General features: G+C 42.4%; 2 protein-coding genes across 8 annotated transcripts in view; one reads left to right on the top strand and one right to left on the bottom strand.

Annotated features, from left to right (window-relative positions):
• Window positions 1–500: 500 nt before the first annotated feature.
• Window positions 501–12646, bottom strand: NUP43 (nucleoporin 43). The gene is made up of 8 exons (XM_027688036.1): window positions 12504–12646; window positions 11996–12118; window positions 11642–11719; window positions 10568–10745; window positions 6878–7013; window positions 5817–5968; window positions 2833–2955; window positions 501–1586 (listed from the first exon to the last, which is right to left on the bottom strand). The coding sequence occupies exons 1-8, from the start codon at window positions 12621–12623 to the stop codon at window positions 1372–1374; spliced, it is 1125 nt and encodes a 374-aa protein (XP_027543837.1). The 5' UTR covers window positions 12624–12646; the 3' UTR covers window positions 501–1371.
• A 5952-nt stretch (window positions 12647–18598) lies between these two features.
• The window catches only part of PCMT1 (protein-L-isoaspartate (D-aspartate) O-methyltransferase), a 36794-nt gene continuing 28704 nt past the window's right edge, over window positions 18599–26688 (top strand). For 2 of the 7 annotated variants that reach the window (XM_027688082.1, XM_027688073.1), the window contains exon 1: window positions 18909–19179. In XM_027688082.1, the coding sequence (XP_027543883.1) occupies window positions 18924–19179 (256 nt within the window). In that variant the 5' untranslated portion in view covers window positions 18909–18923. Of the gene's footprint in view, window positions 18620–18908; window positions 19180–19241; window positions 19338–26688 lie in introns of those variants that run through there. The other 5 variants (XM_027688118.1, XM_027688091.1, XM_027688094.1 and 2 more) reach the window with 5 other exon arrangements.

Genomic DNA, 26688 nt, shown 5'->3' on the forward strand with positions numbered 1-26688 from the left:
CTGCCCGAACGATGGCCTCGTTGCGGACCAACAGGAAGGAACACCCACCGGTTATCACTCAGAGTCGCATCTCGACCGTTTCTTTCCATTTCATCCATTTAATTTCCATCTTTTGCATTTCAAACAAACCGAGAAGCAAAATTTAAGCTGCTTTAACGAGCCCGTTGGCAAGTTCGTACGTTGCCCGGTGAAGGAAGGACAGCCCTGTCACCCAGCTCCTGCAGCCAGACGCAAGGAATTCGGATCAGGTAAGGTGTTCTTGCACAGCAGACCAAGGCCATTCTTGCAGATGTGAAGTAAAATACACTCTAAAGTGGTTATGGTGGAAAAATACCACATAAAACCTTGTAAGTAACCTGTTGCTGCCCAAATCTTGAGGATTCTCTCCATCCTTCAGATTGCATACCCAGTATCAGTCCAAGTAAGTTAGTTATTTACCTTTCTCCAAAGATGAGTGCAAGCACACCTGTTTGAATTAATTTAGTAACTCAGACCACTACTCTTGTGCAAACTTTTTATTAAAAAGAGAAAGGGTTCTTTGTAACAAAAGGTAGGTACAATGCTAATCATAAAATTGAAATTTTCCAAGATTTCAGCAGACCAGACATGAAATTTTGACAAAGACTATGTCTCAAGTTTAGAAAGTCTTATTCTTACACCTGAAAACACAGCCAACACATCTGTCAAATATGACCTCTTGATTACAAAAACCACTTTTCAGTTGGTAAATTTACTGGTGCATTATCAGGTTTTAACATGCAGCAACCATGATAAAGCTGTATATAATGCAAAATAATGTTGCTAGAATGCTTAGATTCTTACAGAACCTTTCAGATTTCATAGCTTTAACAGTTTTCCTTCCAGTTCTCATGAACTAACATTAAAAGTTATGTTCCCCTAAATATATAAAAAAACCCCTCTGTTTAAAAAAAACCCTATGTCTCTCAGGTGACATAAAAAGAATTTCAAAGAACCCCTAGTTTTGCTTTAGAAATAATACTTGAAAAATATCTTTACAGGGAAAAATAAAAATCCAGGGTTTACCTTTTCTTCAGTTTTTATGCGCGTGTGTATTATAGACATAACTTTACAGCAAAGATCTTGCCGTAGTGACGACTTTCCTGCTTATCCAAACAGGCAGCAGGGAAGAAATGGCATGTAAGCTTGCTCAGTTACCCATCCCAGAGTATGAATAGCGAGTGACAGCTGTCAGAATCTGAGGTACCTCACATTTCTTCTGCAGTACCAGGACCAAGCTGTAGGTCTCTCCCCCACCCGCCAGTAACATACTAACGAGTAGCATAAACAATGAACCTGACATTTCCCAGTAGTTCAAGTTGATCAATACTTCAACGGGATACTGCAGTCATTTCATGCAAAAAGTTGTCTGTTCACATAAATAGCCTCTGCATCAGTACCATATACTAGGCATGGCCCTAAAACATCTAAGCTATTCACAGACAAAGTCTGATTTGGAATTAAGTTGGTGATTTCCATGCGGTCTTTGGTAGGATCGTTGCTTAGCCAGGCACTTACTACAGACTGGTTAATGGTATTGTGGGAAAGATAGGTAGTACTTCTTCCTCCTGAAAGAAGGAAAGAGGGAAGAAAAGGAAAAAAAAAGTTTCAATTTTGTTTATATATTCTCAGAATTTGAAGAAACATAGTAGATATGGGACAGACATAATAGGAATATAATTTTGCATTTAAGTCAGTTTTCAGATTAGTTATCAGATGTCATTTCTTTGGTAAATGAAGGAAAAAATAGCTTAAAAAAAATCAAGTACTTAATTACAGAAACCTAGTACCAGCTCTGACGTCAGTTAAGACAAATACATCACAACAGCTATGAACTCATCTCACCAGTGTAAGTACCTGCAAGTTTTTCTAGCCAGAAACTAAAGCAAGAACAGAAGAACAGAAGTCTGTTTATACAGTGTCTTGCTATTATTGGGGGTTTCAGCTTTGCTTCAGTAACACTTATTCCCTACTGTCCCTCCTCCCTACTTACTCTGCAGCGACATACCTGTATTTGACTTTGAAATTTTTCCACATATTATTTTACATTTAAACTGAAGTATCACAGTTTGAGAACTGTCATTCAGCATAAAATTAAATGGTGTCTGAAGTGATGCTAAAGGGTTTATATTTCATATACCTGAAAACATGCAGAGTGCAACTTGAAATCATTAATCCTATCTCTTCCGTATATAAAACTTAACTTTGAGGCCAAAGTCAGCAGGTGACATCTGAAAGTTTCCCCACTGTTTACAGTCTGAAGTGACAAGCACTTACCAGTCTTTGTGATTATAATGTGAAATGTTTGTATTAAGTCAGTATTATAACTTTAAAATCCTGCCATAATGCAAAAGGATCCAGTTTCATTCATTGGAATTTGAATGAAATTATGACCTTGAATTGTAAATTCCTAATTCTACTATCTCATTAACATATCAATTTTGTGGTATTCTAACTTTGTGTATCTCCCTCAGAGACTCAGTAATGTCATTGAGGCTGCTTCTGTGTCTTTTCTACATACAGATGACTTTTAAGTGAACACAATCTCTCTTTGAAATCATAGATGTGCCCTTTCACACATTGGTAAGAGTGTAGCACATTAAGAAAACCAAAACCAGACCACAAAAAACCCTCACATAACTGTTAGCCTTATAAGTAGTTTTCCTCAAGTGCCTATCACTGCTTGCTTTCTAAGAAAAGAAACTAGGTTTTATTATTCTGTATTAGGATTGTGTTATTAATTGGGTCATGTAAGAACACTGACTGTCATGAACACTGACAAATTCAATGCAGATGGACTTCAAACGTCCTTACCTTGATGAAGAAAAGATGGTTTTTCAGATACATTTGTGGAAGAATCCCAGTGCCAAAGTGATCCATCTTCAGAACATGTAAATAAGTGATCAGGGTTGGAGGGATGGAAGTGAACTTCCCACACTGGAAGTATCAAACAGAACCCTGTCAGAACCACTTCAGAACAAGTATCAAGTACTTCAATCATTGCACTTTGGATAGCATGATGTGGACATGCACTTACAAGAACCCCTGCCCCCATTAAAACCTTCCATTCTTAAGTGTGCGTGGGTACAAGACCCAAAGCCCCATGCTTAGTTATATACTGCAGTTTTCCCTCCCCTGGGAGAGGGGTGGTAGGAGGGGTGGGGAAAAACCCCCCTACTTTCTTGCATTTTCAGTATTGCAAAAATTGCTAAAGGTTAAAGTCATATCTGAATTCAGGCATTCTGTATACCATCTGATGCCATCTTCCCTACTATTAAGTTTAAATCTGCACACAGCATGCATTCCTTCCCAGCATGTTATTTTGTTTCTAGATACCACAACTGTGGAAAACACATTTAAATCAGTAAAACTTAACATCAAGAAATATTTTTACTCATTTAATACGATTGTAGCATCAAGTAAAGATATTTTCTGCATAAAATGAATTGCTGTCTTTTTTGTGTAAAGTTACTAGGGAAGTGAGCTGTTTCAGCATTGTGGAGGCACCAAATGGATGTGTACTATCTTGAGTTTCCCCTTCTTCCTTATGTTTTCAAGTTTGTTAGCATCTGCATTGTTGCTTTACTCTATCTGCATAACACAGCATCGATTTCTATGACTCTTTATACACCTACCCTGCTAGAAACAATCATTCTGATCAAATGCATTTAAGGGCTCATTAAAGAATTGCTTACCAAGTCTAGTTTTAATTTAGATAGAGTTGGCTTTTAGACAAGAACAGTCTCACATACAGAGAAGGAAGCCAACTGGGTGAAAACACATTGAGTAGTAGTAGGTATCCTGGGAAGAGTATAGAGGTGAAGGTTATGTAGGGACAGGGTGAGGAAGGCCAAGGGGAAGCTGGAACTCAACCTGGCAAGGGATGAAAAGAATGAAAGGAATGGCTTCTACAGGTATGTCAGCCAGAAAAGGAGGATCAAAGATGTTCCCCCCGATAAACAATGCTGGCAAACTGGTAACAACAGATAAAGAGAAGGCTGACGTACTTGGTAACATTTTTTGCCTCAGTTTTCAATGGCAACCTCTTCCCACACCTCTTGAGTGAGTGGACTGCAAGTTAGGGTCTGAGGGAGCAAAGTGCCTCCTACTGTAAGAGAAGCTCAGTTTTGTGACCACCTAAGGTACCTGAACATACATAAATCTATGAGACCTGATGAGATGCATCCCAGAGTCCTGTGGGAATTGGCTGATGTAGTTGCCAAGCCACTCTTCATTATATTTGAAAAGTCATGACAGTCAGGTGAAGTCCCAGGTGACTGGAAAAAGGGAAAGATGGGTACAAACCCATGTTTAAAAAGGGTAGAAAGGAGGACCCTGAGAACAACTAACCTGTCAGCCTCAGCTCTGTGCCTGGGAAAAACATTCTAGATCCTCCTAGGAGCTGTGCTAAATCACATGGAGGACAGAGAGGTGATTCAAGACAGCCAGCACAGCTTCACCAAGGGCAGGTCTCCTGCCTGACCAACCTAGTGCCCTTGTATAATGGATTGACTGTATCAGTGGACAAGGGAAAGGCTGCAGATGTCATTTATCTGGACTTCTGTGTAAGGCCTTTCACACAATCTCCCAGATCCTTCTAAATTGAAGAGATTGGGCAGACTGTTTAGTGGATGAGGAATTGGTTGGACAGTCACATCCAGAGGCTAGTGGTTAACAGCTCTGCATCCAGATGGACATCAGAGACAAACTGTGTCCCACAGAGGTCCATCCTGGGACGAGTGTTATTTAATATCTTCATCAATGACACAGACAAAGGAATCGAGTGCACCCTCAGCAAGTCTGCAGATGACACCAAGCTGAGTGGTGCAGCTGACACACCTGAAGGACAGGATGCCATCCAGAGGGACCTGGACAAGCTTGAGAAGTGGGCCCATGGGAATCTCATGAAGTACAAGGCCAAGTGCATGGTGCTACACCTGGGTCGGGGCAACCCCAAGTATCAATACAGGCTGGGGGATGAACAGATTGAGAGCAGCCCAGGGGAGAAGGACTTGGGGGTGTTGGTGGATGAGAGGCTGCACATGAGCCAGCAATGTCTGCTTGCAGCCCAGAAAGCCAAATGTATCCTAGGCTGAGTCAAAAGCAGTGTGGCCACAGGTCAAAGGAAGTGATTCTCCCCCTCTACTCTGCCCTCATGAGACCCCACCTGGAGAGCTGCATCCAGCTCTGGGGCCTCTAACATAAGAAGGACATGGATCTGTTGGACCAAGTCCAGAGGAGGACCACGAAGACAGTCAGAGAGGTGGAGCACCTCTCCTATGAAGACAGGCTGAGAGGGTTGGGGTTGTTGAGCCTGGAGAAGAGAAGGCTCTGGAAGACCTTACAGCAGCCTTCCAGTACCTAAAGGTAGTTTACAAGAGAGTTGAGAGGGACTTTTAACAAAGGCATGTAGTGATGGGACAAGGGGGAATGGCTTTAAACTGCCAGAGGGCAGGCTTAGAGTAGGTATTGGGAAGAAATTCTTTACTGTGAGGGTGGTGAGAAAAAGTGAGCTGGAACAGACTGCCCAGAGAAGTTGTGGATGCCTGCAAGTGTTCAAGGCCAGGCTGGATGGGGCTTGGAGCAACCTGGTCTAGTGGGAGGTGACCCTGCCCATGGCAGGTGGATTGAAACTAGATGATCCTAAAGTCTCTTCCAACCCAAACCATTCTATGATTCTATGAAGAAGCAACAACTATGTGATTGTTTTCTACCATAGTTACAACAGCTTACCTTTTACAGAAAATAGAAACTTCTCTAAAATAACACCTTCTCCCCCCTCCATTTCAGGTACTTACTTTCTGCTTCATGAGCATTTAGCAGGGACACTGGCATAGTACCCTGCCTGATGTCCCATATGCTCAGCATCCCATCCTGGCCCCCTGTGGCCACAATATGCTGCTGATTGGGATGCCTGTCCACACAGTGCAGTGGAACTCTGTCACCTGCCCTGCAAAGAGAAAAAACCAAAACAACCAAATAACCCAAACATGAATTCTTTATTTAGTTTCTGTTTTCTCCTTCTTAATCCCTAGGAGTGTTGACAAGTGAGGTACCGGTATCCACTGCAGCTTCAATTCCTGTAGCATCTGATCACCACAGGCTGAAGCCACATGACATCTACTGGAAACCAGAGGTATGGCAATAACATGAAGCTACAATCAGATGAGCATCAGATTCTGTGCCCTACGGTACACACGCATCTACACAGCATCTGACAGATTTACAGGAGTGAGGGTGCCTTGCATACACATAATACTCTACATATACCTACAATAAGATTACTGTGAAATGCATGTTATAATTACAGTTTCAGCATATACTAAGAGTTACCAAGGGAGACTGGGCACTAACAAAATCAGTTACCTAAACCACAGCCTATTAACAGCAATGGGAATTATTACACAGACAACAGTAGGATTTAAATCTAGCTCACTTTGTTTTCTCACAGTATCTTATAAGGCACAAAGTTACCATTCAGATACATTCCAAATGCCAGAAACCTTTTCTCCAGGCCTGTGGAGAAAAGCAGATGTAAAGTGTATATATATAAATAGGGAAAGAGTTTTGGGTTGAGAGTTGGAATTTGTTTTCTTAAAAAAGAGCAAGTGTACAGGTGCAATAGTCCTTCAAGAATTAAATCATAAAACAGACCACCTAAACACAATGCTTAGTCACAACAGTGGTTCGGCCATTAAGCAGTCTGCTTTTGATTATTTAAATACCAAAGAAGTTAAAATCCTTTTAAAAAATCAGTGATATATCATCCCGTTGTTAGGACGCTATCAGGAAAGATTTACATCAGATTATAAAGTAGCACATGCTTCTCAGTAAATATGTAAAAAAGTTGAGGTCTTACAAAGAAAATATTTGAGATGGCTCATTTCTTTGCTGTCTGAGGTCCCATATTTTTAACTGTCCAATTGAATTTACTGTCAAGATCTCAGTTGTGCGAAGGAAGGTCACTGCATGGAGCGTACTGCTGTCTGCATTGTCTGCAAGAGATGAGAAAAGCATTCTTATAAACCTATGGAATGCTAATCTCCCTTTAATTACAACAAAATACCTCTTTATAGAAAACAGAAACACGCTTACAACCTCTGCATTTTCAGCATGAGAGACAAATCAGTATCTGCAAATACCCTGTGAAAAAGGAGCCCTTGCTTCCTATATCAAACACTGCTTAGATAAATCTGTAAGAAGCTGTGTTAATTAGGTTTGGTGCTTAGAGAACTATTTGTTGATCCATAAGATTTCTTTTTGCAGTTCCTTCAAGAGGAATCAATTCAGCCAAGTTTATGGTTTTCAACAGTTTTCTTTATATGCCTAGCACCTACTGACAGGAGGCAACTATGGAGCTTTTTATAATGGAGTTCTTCTGAACACAAGGAACAGTACTCTGACTGGGAACATTAAGCAGTTGTATACAGAAACACTTAATTCACCAACCTTTAGACCTTTTCCAAGAACTGTCAATGTGATATCAAGTTAAATCAGAGATTGTTAAATCAGTGCTTGTTAATAATAATAATGGCCAGTCTTCGCGAACGAAGATTTGGGGAAAGGTCTTTTACCTTTCCAGCCTGCGCAATGGATTTTTTAGGTGAGACACAGCCTGCGCTGAACTGAGCCCACCCTTTAATCCTAAGGTTCATCTGCCGGGGCCAAGCAAGCTTGGACAATGGCAGTGAGGTCCTCAGGACGTAGGTTTGTTTAGAGTGACCTTCTCATAGATGGATGGCCCCACAGGGCTAACGGGCTCCATCTGCCCGGGGGACTGGCTGGATTCGAACCTGGGTCGCAGAGGTGAGAGTCCTGCACGCTAACCACTAGGCCACCAGGGGTCCCCTAGTGCTTGTTAATAACTAAATGGCAAAGCTCTTTTTTTTCAGGTCCTTTTCTCCAGTGCTTCTTATGGTCAGAGTAATTTAAAATGTTAAACAATTCAGAGCATTGAGGTGAAACTTTTGAGGCCTTAGGAGAAAATATAGACACCATTTTCTTTTAATTCTGTTACTATATAGAAACTTCTCATCTTGATTATGATGGGGTAACATTTTAAAATATTTGAGGTGAAAGTAGACTTAACAGTTCTTTGTGTAAGCCCATACAAAAAGAAAACATAGGTGAATTATTATCTTTCTGAATAAGATGGTTGCCTAATTACAGATACTTGAATGACTTTTCTGCCTTCTATTTAATTGAAAACTGAGGTGAAGGAAAAAAAACCTTACCAAAACACTTTTAAAAACAAATGTTAGATTACCGAACAGTGAAGTTCTAAAGGATTTAAAATTTTATGACAGAGTAATACTAAGTGATTTAGCAATGATACATTTTTATGGCTCCAAAGATTTTTACAGAATCTCTAACTTTGTAGTCAATTATGATAGGAAAAAATCTCCAAATGTATCAACTTTGTATTATACTCTTAAATCCATTAAACAATAACAAAAATACCAACGTATTCCTTTCCATATATTGAATGAGGAACAAGAGTTCTGTCAGCTCAGTGCCTGTGAAATGTCAAGGTGTCATGGAATTGGGAAACAGTATGAAAGATTGCTTACACCACAGAACTCCATTCTGAAGAACCTGAGAGCATCTTCCAAGATGTTCTCTCTCCCCTCTCCAACTTTTACTGTAAAACCATCCCTAGTACATAAATTTGTGCGTCCTTTCCACCTAACTCCACATAAGCTTCACTTACGGGGTCATCAGTATGACAGACTTGCTTATGTACCATTCCTAATTTAATGTTTCCCTTCCCATTTTCAAAAGGACATTTCTCAGTTAACTCACGTCTGATTTCTTAATGTTTACGTGCCAGCAAATCTAAATGCAGTCTTTCCTGCAGCGTAACACTGGATGAAGCTATCACTACAAATCAAACATTTTCAAGTAGTACTATGAAGTGAGCACCAAGAAAACTAACAACTTGCATCCTGCACATTATTAAATCTGTATGTAAGCATCCAAGAAATTACCCAGAGAAAAATAATTTTGGGGTTTTTGGCATTTGCTGCATGAGAATTCACAAAACATTCTACTCTATTAAACTTGTACCAGAACACTCTGTGTTGGTATCTGTGTATATGTAAAAATTTTACAATAAAATAATCCTTTTAAATTAGGTAATGTCCTTGCCCCTCAAAAAATCATAGAATCACAGAGTCATTAAGGTTGGAAAAGACCTCTAAGATCGTCGAGTTCAACTTTTGACCAAACACCACCATATTAATGAGACCATGGCACTAAGTGTCATTTCCTGAATGCTTCCAAGGATGGTGACTCCATCACCTCCCTGGCCAGCCTGTTCCAATATTTCCCATGAAGAAATTCTTCCTGATGTCCAACCTGAACCTCCCCTGGCGCAGCTTTAAACTACGTCCTCTTGTCATGTCACCAACTGCCTGAGAGAAGAGGCTGACCCCCACCTGGCTACAACCTCCTTTCAGGTGGTTGTAGAGAGTGATAAAGTCTCCCCTGAGACTGTTACTGTGTTTTGTGTGTACCTGATAATAAAATCTGGCTCATGCCTTGCTACTTTTTTTTTAATATAGAAAGGTTTTCTACAGAAATTCTCAGGGAACTTCAGTAAAGGGCTGTATGCAATTAATAGGATTTATCTTGTGTGTATATACAGCCATGGACACACAAGTACACTCCCCGCCCAGAGACACCAAAGTACTTCCTTCCTTAGTTGGCTTTATCACTGTGTTAATTCTTTCATCCACTGGAGGACAGGTTTTGCTTAAGAAGAAAGAAAGGGCTGTATCAAACTGAACCTTCAGAAATAAAGTTTTGGTTTAGCAATGCCACTATCAAACATAGTGTTACCATCCTTTAAATTACTTCTGCTTTTAAGTTCAATTTCCAGCAGATGCTCCAAACTTGTATTCTGTTTTCACAATTCTAGCATGATAGAAGAGTTGGGAATAACCAGGTTTTGACACCTTGCTTCATCACATAATCTATTACTCTAGGGAATACGGAGCGTTTTCACCAAGAGAGAAATGATCCCTTGGTATTATCATCATATTTGACAGAAAAATAGGGTACAAACAGTGGTTTCTGGTTCTTGCTGTTCCTTTAGACACAGACAAATAGATATTTTAGTATATGGACACTACAAGGGTTAATCTTAATACAAATAGTGAATTGAAGTGACCATTTCCATGACCTCCAGTTATGAAGAACTTGGGAGACAATACCTCTTGAAACCTAGCTGTGTTTCATATATACTGGTATAGTATTTAACAATTCTAGGTGAAACAGAAACCTACAGAGAATGTTGGGCTTGAAACTTCTCCATCAGCTAAAACATTAACTTACATATACTTGAATAAATATAGAAATACTTCTGAAATATGTTCAGGTATTTAAAGTCTGTAGGGATACTGCAATAGTCTGGAGCAAATGCATTGAGCTTGGAATACTAAAATCAATTATCAATTGACTTTTTTTTTCTCTTTGGTTATCATTTGAGAAGCTGAAAACCAAACAAACCCCTCCAAACTGTAGTAATTTGAACAGTTATTTGACATACCTATAGTTCTTACTGCATCTTTTTGGTCAGCTCTGAAGAGATTTATTCTACCATCTTCTCCAACAGTGACAATTTCTGGGTTGTTGCAGACGACTCCGGTACATGCTGCTCCACCACAAGATGTGTCTTGATCCACGTGATAATGGGCTCTCTCCCACCGATGATTGGCAGATAATGTCTAAGTAGTAACCAGACATGAAATTATGCTGGTAAATAATGAACCTTGTAGAACAAAGCTTCCAGACTACTCATGAAACCAGAAACAAGCTCCAGAAAAGCCATACCACCTCACAGGAATAAGAACCTCCTATACAAAAAGGAATCAAGAGATCTAAATTTTTGTCAACTCTTAAGCACATAATCCTTCCATGAAACATTATTTATCTCTTCTCTGAACCACCATTTTCACATGACCCAGAAATTAGACAGAACACTATTTACGAACTGTAAAATGTCTTTGACTAGGCTGATGCCTTCAATCTTTCCCCAGGACAAGGGAAAAGACCTGAAACCTATACAAAATATAAGGTCACATTTAGATTTTGATGGCAAAGAACTCAGTTTATTTTAGGTACTACACCAAACTATTAACAGACATCTGTCTTTATTGTGTCATTGAGAATACATAACAAAAGTAATTATGTGTCTATTTTCAGTGATTTATAATCAAAGCAAAAGACTACAGAGTTTGCATATCTTCCCTCACATGACACTTGTGGGAAGAAATTCAACATAAGTCATTTACTTCAAGAATGCAAAAACTCTAATAAGGCAGGTACAAGCCAATTAATACCCACTCCCCCAAAACAGTCTAATCTCTTAAAGTATGTTTTCAGTGAATGGACTATTTGGTTACAGATGTACGCTACAAGATACCCCAGTCTTGCCTTGGAATCTACTTTATGTAGCATGTGTGTAAAATGCTTTTTTCTTTCCTTGTACGTATAAAGTCAAAGCTTATTCTAACACATTTATTTTAATAACTGATTTTGGTAGGCAGATGTTTCTTATGTTGAGATCAAAGTGAGCTGTATTACACAGAATAGCATCTTAAAGCCAATGCATGTTACATACCTGGTTATTTTGATGATGACGGAATATAGTTACGGTTCCTGTTGATGAGGCAACCACGATTCTCTCTTGATCCAAAAACTAAAGAGAGATAGTAACTATGCTATTAGTCAATGTTAATATTAAGATGACAATTTTGATTTTTGAGTAACCTAAATTATTGGTAGATAAGAGGGAAAAATAAAACAGAACAACCCCCCCCAAAAACAACCCCACAAAGCCACAGCAGCTGGCTTTTGCCCTTTTTCTTTGTAGGAGTTTTTTGGCCAATGTCAGCATTTTGACAGCTCACTCTCACTTAACTTCTCCTACGTAACAAGCCCTTAAATACAGATCTATTCAACACTGCTATTTTACCTGCATGTCCATAACATCACCGTTGTGCTGGATATCACACAGCAGGTGAGGTTCTCCATGATATTCACCATTGAGGCCCACATTTCCAAGGTCGTCCGCAGACCAAAGGGAGATCCTGTTATCCTGTACGGAAACGACACCACCACTTTTACCCGAAAATACTTTCGAAAGTATCCAACACTACGCCTCAGCCAGGGAAAGCGCCAGGCTGGCGGCTGGGCACCGCTCCTGACGAAGCCACCGCCAGCCGGAGGAAAGCGCTCGCCCGGCGGGATAAAGCTGCCGGGCGGCGGGGCGGCCCCTCCACTTCCTCAGGGACACGACCACGGCACAGCCCGGCGAAGGGCGGGACTGCCGGGCCGGGAAGCGCTCACGGCGGCCCCGGCCCTGCTCCCCGCGCCCAGCGGCGGAGGCGCAGGGCACAGAGGCGGCGTGAGGTGCCTCCGCCGCCAGCCCCGCGCCCCGGCGGGAAGGTCGCGCCGCGCCTCGGGGCCAGCCCGGGCGGTACCTCGTTGTCCCAGGACCCAGTAGCGAAGACGTCGGGAGGCTGCAGGGCGGCGGGGGGCGGGGGCCGCCAGCGCGTCCGGCTGATCTTCTGCGACACGAACTTGGCGCTCACGTCCTCCATGGCCGCGCCCGCCGCGCGCTGCTCCCGCCCGCCCCGCACCGCGCGCGCTCATTGGCTGCGGCGCGACGGCGAGCGCGGAGGGACAGGCGGGGGCGCGGCGGGGCGCGGGGGCGCGCGCGGGAGGGAAGGGGCCCGAATGGCCGTGCTGGGGGAGTCGCCACAGCGGAGCGTATCGCCCCGGCGTCGTCTGCAGAATCGGGCCCGCAGAGGAGGAAATAAAGGAAGGAGTGAATGTGCTCCCTGTCTGCTCGGCTGGGCCGGCGGCCCCCAAAGCGTTATGTATCTCTGTCACCTTTGCATGACGTGCACCAGCTTCTGTTTTCTCAAAATAAGTGACTTAGACAGCAATTAAGCATCTCTGGTCTAGATTTGCTTTTAAATATGTCCTGGTTGCGGCTGGGATAGAGTTAATTTTCCTCCTAATCGCTGATACAGCACTGTGTTTTAGATTTAGTATAAGAATGATGTGGAAAACAGACTGATGTTTTAGTAGTGCTTACCCCAAGTCAAGGACTTCTCAGTCTATGCTCTGCCAGTGAGCAGGTGCACGAGAAGCTGGGAGGGAGTACGGCCAGGACACTTGACCTGAACTGGCCAAAAGGGATATTCCATGCCATGGAACATCAGTCTCAGTATAGAAACTGGGGAGAGTTGGTCATGAGGGACCAATTGCTGTCCAGTGATGGGCTATTTAATCTTGTTTTATTTCAATTATTAATGTTACTAAGAGATAAACTATTATTAACTCAACCTACGGGTTGAGTTTTACCTTTGTTTTATTCCAGTTGTCCTCGTCCCACCTTGGAGGCTGAGGTGGGGTGTATATGTGACCAAGTACTGCCTGGTACTTATTTGCTGGCTGGGGTTAAACCATGATAATATGTCCAAGTGACACTCTCCTTCATCTGACAGATTCCTACCTGTACGGAAATAAGTACAATTTTTTTTTTTTACCAAATAGCATGTTAAATCAAATGGGAGGACACAGGTACTTCCTTTCTAGTATTTCACTTGAAACCTAAACAACTATGCAATAAAAGGTTCAGAGGTTAGTTGTAAAATGAACTAAAGGCTGACATAGCTATCTTGTAAGTTATCATTTCAGAGGATGAGATTATTTGTCCAGCCACTGCACTGCAGTAAGGGACCTTCTCACAAGCACTTTTACAATCTGATTTTCTGCTGCATTTTTTCTTGATGCTGCTAATGCTGCCAGCTCTCAGAGGTTCTATCAGGTGGACTTAGCAGTGTCTTGGACAAAGTTTCACCTGTGTTATTGCAGTTTGCCTGCTAAGGCCATCTGTCAGATTTCTTCTATACAGCATTCTTGAGTTCTTCATCGAGTCTGCCATGCTGTTTTGTAATCCCTCAGATGTGATACCAAATGAATGATATTTTATATGCTTCATGCATCATTTGAACTTTCAGTTGAGATTAACTTTTTTTCCCATATTTACATACAGCAGAATCCAACACTGAACATATTCAAAAAGCTTGATGCTATTGTAGTCTACCATACTGCAAGCCTTAAAACAGCTTTATTACACACGGCAGTAGCATTATTATTCTACAGTAGCAAATACCTCTGGCACCCTGTATTAAGCTGATAGCAGCAATTCTGCAAGTCACTGTTGACTCCCAGGGTATTTTCAGCTAATTTTTGTAACACTTGTAAGAAACATCAATAGGCAGCCTCAGAATACAGCTACAGACCAGATAGCTAAAAGCTGAAGAGATAACACTTTGGGATTATCAAAAAGTTTTATTAGGCAAATATCATTGTTGGTTTCTTTGTGATTTCTGTGTGTATTTTTTATCTTGTGCTTTTGGATGCTTTCTTTCTTTGCTCAGGATTGCTTGTTCAAAAGCATTTGTGAAGTATTAAGGAGAATAGGTTGGACATAGAGGCTTATTTTCACTTAGAGGAAAAAAGAGTCACAGTTTTTCTTCCCTGCCCTACTTTTTTTTAAGAAAATGTTGGCACCATATATGATGGAAGTGAGAGCTGTGATGGATTTAGGGCTGCTCTGTAAACCTTTAAATATATTCTCTATGCTTGATCACTATGAAAGATGTGCACTGTGTTAGTGCACTATTTCAGTGTAATAGCAGATTTAAATAAACATAAAAAGGAGGAAATAAACACCAGGAGAAAATATGCCTCATCTAATATTTCTGAGGTTTTCAAAAACAATGTTAAGTCTAGATGAAGCTGACTCTTGGAATTGGGTCCAAACATATTAGCTGAGACAACAAGGAGCGTCTGTGGATTATCCTTAAATATAGCTAAAGCTAGGAGAGTAAGTGAAAGGGAAGAAAACTCTGAAAGCATGCCTACCTCTCTGGCAGAGGTTAGGAGGCTGAAGAACAAAGGCACTCACTAGATCAGTGGTTGTACTAGGGCAGGATAAAGCTAATTCTGACCTCGATTTGCTGATAATCTGCTTTCCTCCAATTATCATTGAACAATATTTAAAGAAAGTTGTTTGGAGATGCCAAAACAATATTTACAGCTAGTAAGAATTCCTGGAGTTTTGCCCAGTTCAGTCCCCTGAATGAATACAGTTGCTATGCAAGGTCCTGCAGAGCAGACGTAACAGCAGAGGGCCCTGAGTGCATTCATAAGCCTCACTAGCCCTCAGCTGGGCTCCCACCGGTTCTGGGGCACCCTGCTCTTGGCCTGAGCTGTGTTTCAGGAGGGCCTGTGCCCAGCCACGTTGCCCAGACTTGGTGACTGGCTTGACATGGGGCCTGAATTGTCATTTTGCTTGATGGCAAAACCATTACTGTCCCCAGCCCTGCACTGTTTGCCTCACTCAAACACTGTGGAATGGTGTCCTGCTGCATAGTGTTGTCATCCCTGGCTCACCTTCAGGTAAGCCTTCCTTCATGGAGGGGTCCCAGTTCTGCTGCTTCCTAATGTGGAAAGTCACTGATATGACTAAATCTTTCTCACCTCCTCTTTGAGTGCAGAGCTGGGAAAAGATGGATGCAGAGTTCAAAATAATGTAAACTGCTGAAATGGTAATACAAAATGAAGGTACACACCAAACTAGCTTGAGCTTACAGGAAAAGAAATGAGATGAAGGAGAGCCATTAAATTAAAAAACAGAATGGAAGCAGGGAGAGGAGTAAATGTAGGTGTAGAAGCCAATTAGTGTGGGGTTTGGGACATAACTGCGGAAATGTTCAGCAGGAACATTTCACAGGGAAATTTGTGCTTGTGATACATATATGCAGAAGCAGATGGGATCAGACAGTGATGATCAACTTTTCAAATTCTTTTTAAATTCAAAGAATTAAAAAAAATTCTAATGGGTTCATGAGGTGGGAGGGAAGGGATGAAACAGAAATAGTAGCATGGAGGGGTTTATATATAACCCTATGTAAGTACAGCCAGGGGATTGAGATGTGGGTGAACGAGAAAGAGCCAACATGCTTACAGTTAGTGGGATCTTCATGTCAGAACAATCAAGTGATGGCCCACTCTGGCTGCTAGCATTCCTCTGCCTTTTCCCTAAGAGAAGCATCCATGCACCAGCTCCCTGGACAATCTAGGGAGATGGCTGTACCTGTGGAAGATGGAGGTGCCTGCAACTGACAGTGGGCATCCAGGGACCAAGGTGCTCACACTGATCTGGACAAGTGAGGGGGAGTAGGATACAGAAATACTGAGTGTCAGGGCAAATGGAGAGATTCCACATGAATAATGATAAAAATAATTTTTTAATTTCTGCTTGTATTATACTCTAGTGTAGAGTGCCTATGTTCCTTTTAGTTTCATCTCAATGGATGTGCTCCTAATAAGTTTAAAAAAATTGATTAATGGCCTGGGATTATAAAATAGAAAGAGTTAGAGACATTCATGTTTGTTTACTGCATAAATGGGTGCATCCTGCCACTACTGGTGCATGTTAATTTCCCAGGGCCTTTTCAGGCAACTTGGCTTATCTTAGAGCTCCTGGAAACCTGCCAAGCCAAATGCTGTTTCCTTCACACATGCCTGGTATCCATCCAAGACACCCCAGATATTGCTAAGTAAGGCGCACACTTGTTTTAATTCTCTGAATAGTTCTGTCAGCATAACCAAGAGGTGGCAATGGGTACCTTCAGTCAGAAAGCAACTGAGCAAGTCTGCAGGTTCCTAAGAGATAAAGATGGGCTCTTTCTTGGTGCTCTGTGACAAGCCTAACCCTAATTCAGGCTGGTCCTAGTAAGTGGTGTCAGTTTATATGTAAATGGTTTCTCTAGTGTTTCTGGTCTCCCAATGGGGGTAAGTATCTTTGGAATGCTTTTAAACATGGGCCAGCTAGTTTCTTGCCAACAACCTCCCTATGTGAGAGCAATGCAGTTTGCTTGCATCTGACAGCAGAAAGTGTCTTTTGCATTTAAAACAATTAAGTATTTTTGTGCATGTGCTTTTACAATGTCTTTCTGTTCTCTGTATTTGCTGCCCTTTGGGAATTCCTCTAACTCCACGGCTTCTTTCCTTCCAGCCCACTGGATGTAACAGGGAGACCTTTTATATTCTAGGGAAGGCTGGGAGCCTCTCACAGACTGTAGAGCAGTTGTTAGATCATGCTTAGGAGAAGCTAGATGGAGAATACAGAACACAGCAGTGGATCTGTCTCCAAGATTAAAAAAACCAGATGGGAAACATCTGGGAAGTCTATGGATGGGCTCTGGTGTATGCATTGAGCAACTGCCATATTTGCCGTGGACTGACTGCGAGCTAGGGAGGCAGATTCCCACCTTCACCTCATTTTCTTCACCTGAACCAGCAATGATTGGATGAAATATATGTGTTGCGTGGAGCTGGAACAGGTTCACCCCTCCCAGCCATTATGGGCTCTCTCACAGATGCTATATGTGTCTCCCACGGTGGTTAGGCTGTGTGTCCTTGTATCAGAAATGCTTTTAAGAAACAATATAATACTTGAAATTATACCTGCTGGATGATATCTTATTTTCTCTAGTGTTTATACAATGTAGGCCCTGCCTATTCATAGTTACGTATTGCTATTCTCATGTTTCAAAAGCCAAGAACTGAAAACCCTGCTGTCTGGTACCAGGCAGATGACATACCTGCGCTGATGCACCTGGTTAAGAGAGGAAGTCCTGTAAAATTGCATTCCTGGGCACATGGAAGCCCATTTGCAGAGAACAGAAGGCAGCACAAATACAGAAGTCACAGCACTGACTGTAGGTTCCCTGAAATTGCAATGCTTTCCCTTGAGAACAATAGAGTTATATATACATAGCAGGTGGCAAAATTAATCATTAAGGAGTATTAGAGTAGCCAGGAACACCACATGATTGTAGGAAGTGAATCCTATGGTTTTCTGTATTATGCTACAGGCTGTGGGAGGAACCGGAGGTGCTACTTTTCCCTTAAGATTGAGACTTCATCGTGGCCTGTGGTGGGACAGAGTAAATACCCCATTGGAATCATCAGTTTAGCATTTACTAAATTGACCTGGACGCCTTTTGAAAAGAATTTTAATTTGCAACTTTGTCCTGCGTCGTCGGCATCGAGCCAGTAGATGCTCGTGGAACACCGGTACTTTGGCAGCGTTTAGCCAACACACGCCGATGCCAACTCTCCGCAACCTACTCCCTCGCCCCAATTTCGGCGCAGTTTTCCGGCTGCTCGCTCCCAGCCAGTCCCCCGTCCCCGCTGCCGCCTGACGGGGGGGACACCTGGAGCCCGCCGCTCGCGCGCCCCCTGACCAATGGCAGCCTCCAACACGTAGGCCTGGCTCGCGCGGGCTGCCCGCGGCCAATAGGCGCGCCCCATGCAAAACAGCGCGCCGGGGGACACCGCTGATTGGCTCCGTCGCAAGGGCGGCGGGTCGCGCGCTGGGCCAGGGCGCGAGGCTGGCGGGGCCGAGATGGGCCCGCCGGCCCCGACACCGCCTCCTTCGGTGTCCGGCGTGTGCCAGCCTGTGCTACGGGAGCGGACAAGGCAGGGGCGGGGACGGCGGTTGTGTACCGAGGTCCCCCTTCGCTGTGTTCATTAACACAGCTCCTAAGGCCACAAACTCCGCGCCCCCAGATCCGTTCCGTTCCGCCCCGCCGCCGCTTCTGGGGCGAGGGCGGGACCGGGGCCTCGCCGCCAGCGCGGGATCCGCAGCCCCGGCAGCCAAACCCGCGTAACCGGGAGCGGCCGCTACGCATCCCCACCCCCGCCCGCCCCCGCGTGCGGGGCTCTCCGATCTCCCCACGCGCGCCCCCGGGCACGGTGGGCGCGCATGCGCGAAGGGCTGACCGCGGGCCGGGAGCGGCGGCAGCGGCCAGAGCATGTCGGGCGCGCGGGGCGGTGGGCGCGTGGCCCCTCCCCTCGGCGAGCGCGCGGCAGCCGCAGCGGCGGCGGGAGGAGGAGGCGGCGAGGAGGCGGTGCCTGTGTCGGCGCTGGAGGTTGTGTCCTTCCTGGGGAAGCTGTTGTGCGCAGTCGCGGCGCTGAAGGCGGCTCTGTACCTGCTCCGCAGAGTGTGCCTAGCGATGGCCTGGAAGTCGGGCGGCGCCAGCCACTCTGAGCTAATCCACAACCTCCGCAGTGAGTCCGGGGGCGGGGGCGCGGGCGGGCGGGGCCCCTGGGCCGCGGCGTGCCCGTTACCGGCCGCCTGGTGACCGTTACCGGCCACACGCTCCCGCGGCGCCGGCCCGCCCCGCCGCCAGCTGTCACAGGCTGTGAGCGGCGGCGCCCGGCTGGGGGTGTGTGTCTGTGTGTCTGCGTGTGTGTTTATGTCCGGCCGGCATGTCCGTGTGCCCGGGCAGGGGTGTGTGTGCTCGGGCGGCGGGCCGTGTCGCAGGGCGGGCCGGGCTGTTGTTGCGGGAGGCGATGCGGCGGGCGTGGCGGCGCCGTTGGCGGTCCCGGAGGGGAAGCGCCGTGCGGCTGCCGCGGATGTTCCCAGCCCGCCGCCTCCCCCCTGTCCCGGCCCCGTTCCCGCCGCCTCGTCCTCGGCTGTCTGAGCTGAGGCCGGGCCGCGGCGGCGGCGCCGGAGGGCTCATGATCCCCTGCACGCTCCGGGATCGCGTCCGTCTGGCTTTGCTGCGGGCGGCGGGAGCGGCGGTGTCAGAGGGTACCCTCCGCTCCTGCAGGCCACGGCTGAACGCAGCGGGAGCCGCCCGGCTTTGGGAAAAGCGCCCAAGAGGCCGAGGATGTTTGTGTAGGGGGAAAGGGGCGTGTGACAGCCGTCCTCCCCGGGCGGGGTCCTGGGTGCTCGCTGCTGGCCCCAGCCCCGAGTGGCTCCTCTGGGACTGCGAGGAGAGGAGGGCAGGGAAGCTGTCGGGGTTGCGGACTCGCATTGTGACAGCTGAGGTTTGAGGTGCCTGCCAGGGACTGGGCGCTCCTTGTTCTTACCCAGGACAAGTGTGCTGTCCCCGTGCTGAACGTAGAAGGTGTTGGGCGGGTGCTTCTTCGCCAGTGTTCTTCGATACATCCTGAAGTATACAGGTCCGGAGAGGACAGGGCGATAACATTTTCTCTATTCAGAGCTTCCATTTTTCATATCAGCATCGGATTAACCTGTTTTAGGTACACTTGTAGTGTCTCTCTTCTTTACTCCTGGCCTTTTCCCTTCCTCTCCTCAAGTCTGCGTCCTAGACATAAAAGGATGTGGATTTGGGGCCTGTATTATGGCAGTTGTCTCCCAGTTTAGTGATGCTGAAAGACCACAGACAACTTCACCTGTGTGACCTCCTCATTATTCTGGAGTCATAAGAGAATCACCCTACTTGTTTTCTCCAGTCTGCTTTTGTTAGATCCTCTGATCATGTGGTCTTTTCCATCCAGCACAGCAATATATGCTGAAGTGACTTGAAGTTTCACTGTAAAAACTGCTAATTGCTGTACAGTTTCAGTGTAAAAATCTATTTAATAAATAGATAATAACTACTTATAAGAGTTGTAGTGTATTTTTTTGTTTTGTTCTGCAACTGAAAGGGCTAGAAATACTGTTTTAGTGAAATATTGTTCTCCTACATAGCTGGGAAAAGCTTTCTGACATAAAAATCAATGTTAAACTCCAAAATATATCCAAAAAGTGAGTATTGCCAGAATTGTCTATGGCTCTCAGAACCTGAAGGCAAAACCAGTTTCTTTGTTGCAAAAGACAATGACAGTGTCTTTCAACACATGGAAACTGTTTTGGGCTTTGCAAATAATAATAATAATGAAAAGGCTAAAAACCATTGTAGTTAGTACACAGCAACAGTAGTATGGAAGTGGAAAGTAAAATAGAAGTGCTTAATATTGTAATCTCACAGTATTCAGTGATGGTAATTATCTGGAAAATTACAGTCTGTAATTTCTCCCTCTCTGTTTTGCATATGCATGCCAATATGTTTTGAGGGGTGTTAAACAGTGGATTGGCAATAAAATGTTGTGGAAACACAGAGGCTTTTGATCTTGCAGCAAGACTGTGTTGTCAGCCTCGGTGGGACTCTGGTGATGGTGTAGGGCTGTATCAGTGCAGAGCAGTTGCTGAATTAAGACCATAATTTTTAAACTAGAATTCCTCAGGGAAGATGATGCCTTGTTGCTAAAGTTTGGAACAGATTTAGAAGAAAGTACTGTTTTATATGATATAATTCTCCCAGATGTTTTAATAAACTTAAAAATCATTGGTTACAGAAAGACTAAAATGCTCCAGGGGGTTTCTTTTGAGTAGCAGATCTCTCAATGTACTTTCCCCGCCTCTAAGAACAGCTACATAGCATAGCATTTCTAGCATTTTATGGTAGAATTGAGAATAAAAGGCAGATCAGGTTGGTTTGATGTTGTCCAGTGTTTGTCTTGTGCATAATTTAGTAACTGAGTGTGTAATTTAGTGTACAATTTGCATAACATAAAGGAAATAATGCAGGCTGTAGTGACACAGTATGTTTTCTTCTGCACCAAAGCCTGGTTGAGAGGGTCCTGCTCATGCTCGTATGCCACAATTCTTCTCTTGACTGTTTTTGTAGAATTGCTTGTGAGGGAGGCTGTGCTTTAAGGCTGGGTCACTTTCTCGTTACTTATGAAACACCGAGATTTAAACTTCTCAGTGTCTGTAAGCTGTTCTGCTATTACACTTAGAGAAGCAGTGAACTTTGTTATGGGTATAAGAGGGCTGGGAAGAATGGGAACTTCTTAAACTGGTTTTACTTCCAAATAAAAACATCAATTGAAGACTCCTGTAGGCTACATATTCTTTTCCTCTAAAACAGCTATAAAGATTATTCTTCACTGTAAGTTGTTATTGACAGTTACTAATGTTTCTGTCTTGTGACAATAAAGTTCTCTAATTTCATGAAACTGTGTTGACATTTGCTTATTGGTCACTTCACTGTTGCATTAACTATAGAATTAACTTCTCTGTAGTGGTACGATCATTGTGTTAGAGCAGTGAGAAGTGATTTGGGGTATTTGCAATGCAGATTTAGGCAAGATAACCATCATCTTTTCTTTCATGTCTTAAAAGGGACAAACTAACGAAGAGGGCCCTGGAACTCTGCATATTTTTCAGTTCCTGCTTAGGGACAAATGACTAAAGAATGTTGCGTGATGTTTTGTTGTTCTGATTTTTAGCTTCTTGTTGCATTAGAAACATGTTCTTGCACTGTTAATTTGCGGCATCATAGATGCATTTGACATACACAAAATAAACTTGTTTCAAATGCACTCTTCACAACAAAAATGCTGTCCTTGAATGTGCTGTTGCCATGAGATGTTCAGCTGTGCTGTTTCCCAGTCGTTCTTGAAAGTACTTATAATTTTTTAAAAATGATTTTTGAAAATTCTGAAGGTTTGATTCTTTCTGCATTAAAGCTACTTATAACAAATATTTTTCACCTTTACAGAGTAATTATTTCAATATTTGCTTCTTCCTAACTGAAAATAGTTGAACATGTGCTTTCATACTTGAGCAAACTTTCCCCCTAAAATATATTTAAATTAAGATCTTTTAGCAGACAACATTTCTAGGAAGCTGTCTAAATGCAGGTTACTGTAGGGATAGAAATCATGCTAAATATAGAAATAATTACCTGTGTTTAAATAAATGCCTCTGACGGGAATTTCTTTTTATTATGAACCTGCCATGTAGGGATGCTGAGAAAGCAGGAAAAGACTGGGTAATCGGTGAATTATTTACTGTAATCTTGCTTGGTTGAAGGTCTTTGGATTCTAAATATGTGTCTTTTTTTCTCTCTTCAGCTATCCACTGTTAGTTCACTATTAGGTCATTTTGATCTCTTTCTGTCTTTCATCCTTGGGCTCTTGCCAAGTCCTGTTACTTTACACACCAATATCTTCAAAATCAGCTTTTCTTTCCTACCTGCAGAACTGAAAAATTGGTTCCCTGTCTAATTTACAATTCACCAAAGTCAATTAAGTTTCCTTATTGCACCTTTCTCCTCCAATCAATTTGGCATGCTGCCGAATGATAATCTTGCTTTGCTTATTTCTCTGATCATGTTATGCCAATGATGTTATCACCACATATACTTGCTTTTGAATCCACGTTTCTAGGTGAAAGTGAAGGTGAATTAACTTGCCTGTGGCTAAAGTGCTGCATAATGTTGTTAACCATTTGTGGGCTTGTTTCCTGCACATTCTGTTGTCTTCCTCACATAATAAACTTATATCACAAAAGTTAGCAAGATACCACAAATTCCATAGAATTTTATGCCTCACTTGAGACCAGATCCTAATTTTTCAGTGTGAATGATGCTTCAAATCAGTATGTAGTATTAGTATTGTCAGGGTTTGAGAATTCTATTGTCAAACATGCTAAAGATATTTCTCCAAGTGTTTTATTACTTAGATGTTAAATTATTAAAAATGTCATCTTGGCATGCTTCCTCATGATGAAGAGTTATCTACAATGAATCTGCACCTTTGGTGCAGGCTTCTAGTTGCTGAGGACAAATCTCCTTGGGAACTGCCATGGATAGGAAGGAATTGGATGTGGCATTGCTAAGCCTTAAGCTACATTCAGCAAGAGGTAAACAGTGGTTTTATTTTGTTTTATCCTGTCATATCTTTTCCCTTGGTTTATCCAAATCTCTTCTACATCCGTCTAATTTTGCTTAAGGAAGAGTAATGTAACTTGCATGAACATGAAGAAGGGAAATAATAATGGAAAATTAGACCTAAAAACCTCCTAACCCAAATTCAATGCCTCCACTGTACCAGCAGTTAGGCTGCCCGTTGTGTGCATTCTGTGAACACCCTTCAACATAAATATTGTATTGAGGCTTCAGTGACTAAGCATTGTAACTTATGGCCAGGTAGTGAAACTATTGGAAGTAGAACTATTTTTTTTAAATAAAAAACTGACACATCCACTGATATGTTAATTTAAGAATATCTAAAGTTTCTTAAGTTTAGTTCATATCTCAGGTGGCAGACATGAAATCTAATGGTATTTTTTTGGAACACTGATTTTTAAAAAAATTTTTGAACAAGTAATTTGAATAATTGCCTAAAGAGTTGCTGTGAGACTTTTTTATTAGTGATTTAAGTATTTGTTAGTGATTCGTCCATGTCAGTGAAGTGTTTTGAAGAGATTTCTACACCCTTGATCATTCAAGAGGCAGGCCTTTAAGTAAATCAAGACAACTAAACATCCCAGAAAATAGGAAATTATAACAGAAAGAAAAAAACTCAAACTTAAAAAAACATCCCATTTGATCTGTGTGTAAATTAAAACTGTGTTCTTAACTGGTTCTTTGTTGTTGGCACATTTTTTTCTCTTGATGTTAGACATGGTCTCAATATAATGTTAAAAACATACTCATAAGTTCCCACAAACCCCTAAAATTGAGTGCAACAAAGTCCTAGTCCTCAGTCATCCAAGAAAAAAAGAGGGCATGTTTTTGGCTGGTTATTTACATCACAACTCTTTATAATTAGTAATTTTAATTAAAAAAAAGTGTAGTTCTTTTGCTTGATTGAAGATATATTTTTATTTTTGTCTCTGGATATAATGGCATGATACGATTTTTTTTCCTGGTGATCTGAATCTGCCTAATAATGCACAGCAAAATTAAAATAATTTTGCAAATCTGTCAAAAACAGGTCATTACTGTTGTGTGTGGGCATTTTAAAAAGATGGCATCTTCTATGGTTTAGTTTTAATATAACTCTAAGCTTTTCTTTTAATATTACTGTTTCCTTCATCCTGATGTAGTGTCAAGAGCTGACTAAGACCTGTTGGAAAGCTTAGAAAGAAATGCATAATGTTCGTGTTCTTTTGAATGATTGTTTCTGTGAATGTAATATCTCAAAGTCATGTTTCTTAATACTACATAACACTTTAAGTAAATAAATTACTTTATTTTTCTTAGGATCTTCATTTCATTAATGTTTTTAATTTTGATTTAGATTACCAACATTTGGCAAAAACTGACTAAGACCAGTAAAATTTTAGAATGACATCTCTCCTGGAATGGCTGACTTATGTTTTAAGGCTTCAGAACCTGAATACTTCAATAGTGGACTTGAACACAAAATATTTTTAAATGCTTGCACTGTTGAAATCTTAAAGAGATGGTCAGGCAAATATAACTTCAGAAATTCTTCATAATTTCCGCTACTATAACAGCTCTGTGTCATTTTGTCCCAAGAGTCAGGGTTATGTTCAGGGTTATGATCTTCCTCAGCTTTTGCATAGTACTAGTGAAACCACTTTCACAATGATAGGCTGTTCATGTGTTCTGGCTGCTGGTCTTGACATCATTGGCTTTTCTGGTAACAGATCAGCAAAGTGCATGGAATCTGCTCAGTAAGGTGTGAGATGTGCATCATCTGCCTTTCTTTACAGATCTACTAAAGCTGTAAGTAGTTCTGCCTCAAGCCTTACTGTGAAGGGAGTTCCTTGTCTGTCTGTCCTATCCAGTTAAGTTTATCTTTAACCTCTGCAGCAATTTTTAGTTATTACTGATGGTTGTTGCCACTTTATGTTGAACTTTGCAGATTTGACATTCAATGTGATGTGTAATTGAAGTTCAGCCCTCTGAAATGTAGATAGATCAAGGAGCGCTCAAAGGTGAAGTCTCCCTTATCTACACGTGCTTGTTAAAATTCATTGGAAAGTGCAGTTATATGTTTTTGCACGCTGAACCCAACCTTAAAGTCACTTTCTTCTTTCATGTACTCCCTAAAGTGTCTTCATTCAGCTGCTGATACAGATTTAGACAAAATCAATATAACCATTTTGATTGATGTGAGTACATTACATAGATGACTTCTATGATAAAGCTGTGTGCTGAAGGGCTATGCTAGTATGCCTTTCTCCTCCCCCCGAGAAGGAAATGGTTATTACCAACTTTGCAACATTGGCCTCCAGTACAAGGGAGCAATACAGCTGTGGTTAAATACGTCTAAATTAGTTATCTGCAGACTTTCAGATCCATGAAAATTAATAGAGAACTTGCATCTGTTATACCAAAATGGACAGGTTGTTTTTGAAGATGATTCTTTTCAAACAGGGAAGGAATACTCCCATAAAGTACAAGTGAAATTTTGAGAGATAAGTTTGTATTTAACTGAGTCTTGAGGCTGTATACTACTTTGTTGTGTTGAACCAAGCTCATGGTTCCCATGTTGTTTTACCTCTGCATATTTTGAGTAGCATTTAAATGGTAACTGACATTATTACTATTATTATTATTATTTCATTATTTATTATCTGCCACTTTCGGATTTTCATGGGGTTTGATCTTGTTTAATTTCTGGACTCAGGTTAGCTCTGATGGATCCTTGCTTTCCTCAGTCTTTCTGTCATTGTGTTTCTGAACGACAGACTTTCAACTGATTCCTTCCAGTTAGTTGTATGCAATGTCCTGTTTGAATAACGTATTATTGTGAATCACAGTGATAACAAGTGGGCAGCTGAATGTTTGAGGCAGATAACTCTTAAATTATCAGCAAAGCACAAGAGGTTTGCACGTATGAGTAGTTTAAAAAAAACTTGTTTGCAAACACCTACTTTCAGTTTCTTTAGCACAAAGAGCTTTGTATGTTTTAGAGTCAGTATCCTTTAATAGATCTTGGGGTGCTGATGCATCAATTCTTGTT

Source organism: Neopelma chrysocephalum, unplaced genomic scaffold, assembly GCF_003984885.1.
Source record: "Neopelma chrysocephalum unplaced genomic scaffold, ASM398488v2 Primary Assembly neopelma1_23, whole genome shotgun sequence".
Taxonomy (NCBI): domain Eukaryota; kingdom Metazoa; phylum Chordata; class Aves; order Passeriformes; family Pipridae; genus Neopelma; species Neopelma chrysocephalum.

Excerpts from the sequence above, each read along its gene's own strand:
- NUP43 (XM_027688036.1), bottom strand. The coding sequence starts at position 12,623 with ATGGAGGACGTGAGCGCCAAGTTCGTGTCGCAGAAGATCAGCCGGACG. Across the intron at positions 2,956-5,816 it reads AAATGCTCATGAAGCAGAAA|TGTGGGAAGTTCACTTCCAT; the intron begins GTAAGTACCTGA and ends TGATACTTCCAG. Across the intron at positions 1,587-2,832 it reads ACCATCTTTTCTTCATCAAG|GAGGAAGAAGTACTACCTAT; the intron begins GTAAGGACGTTT and ends TCCTTCTTTCAG.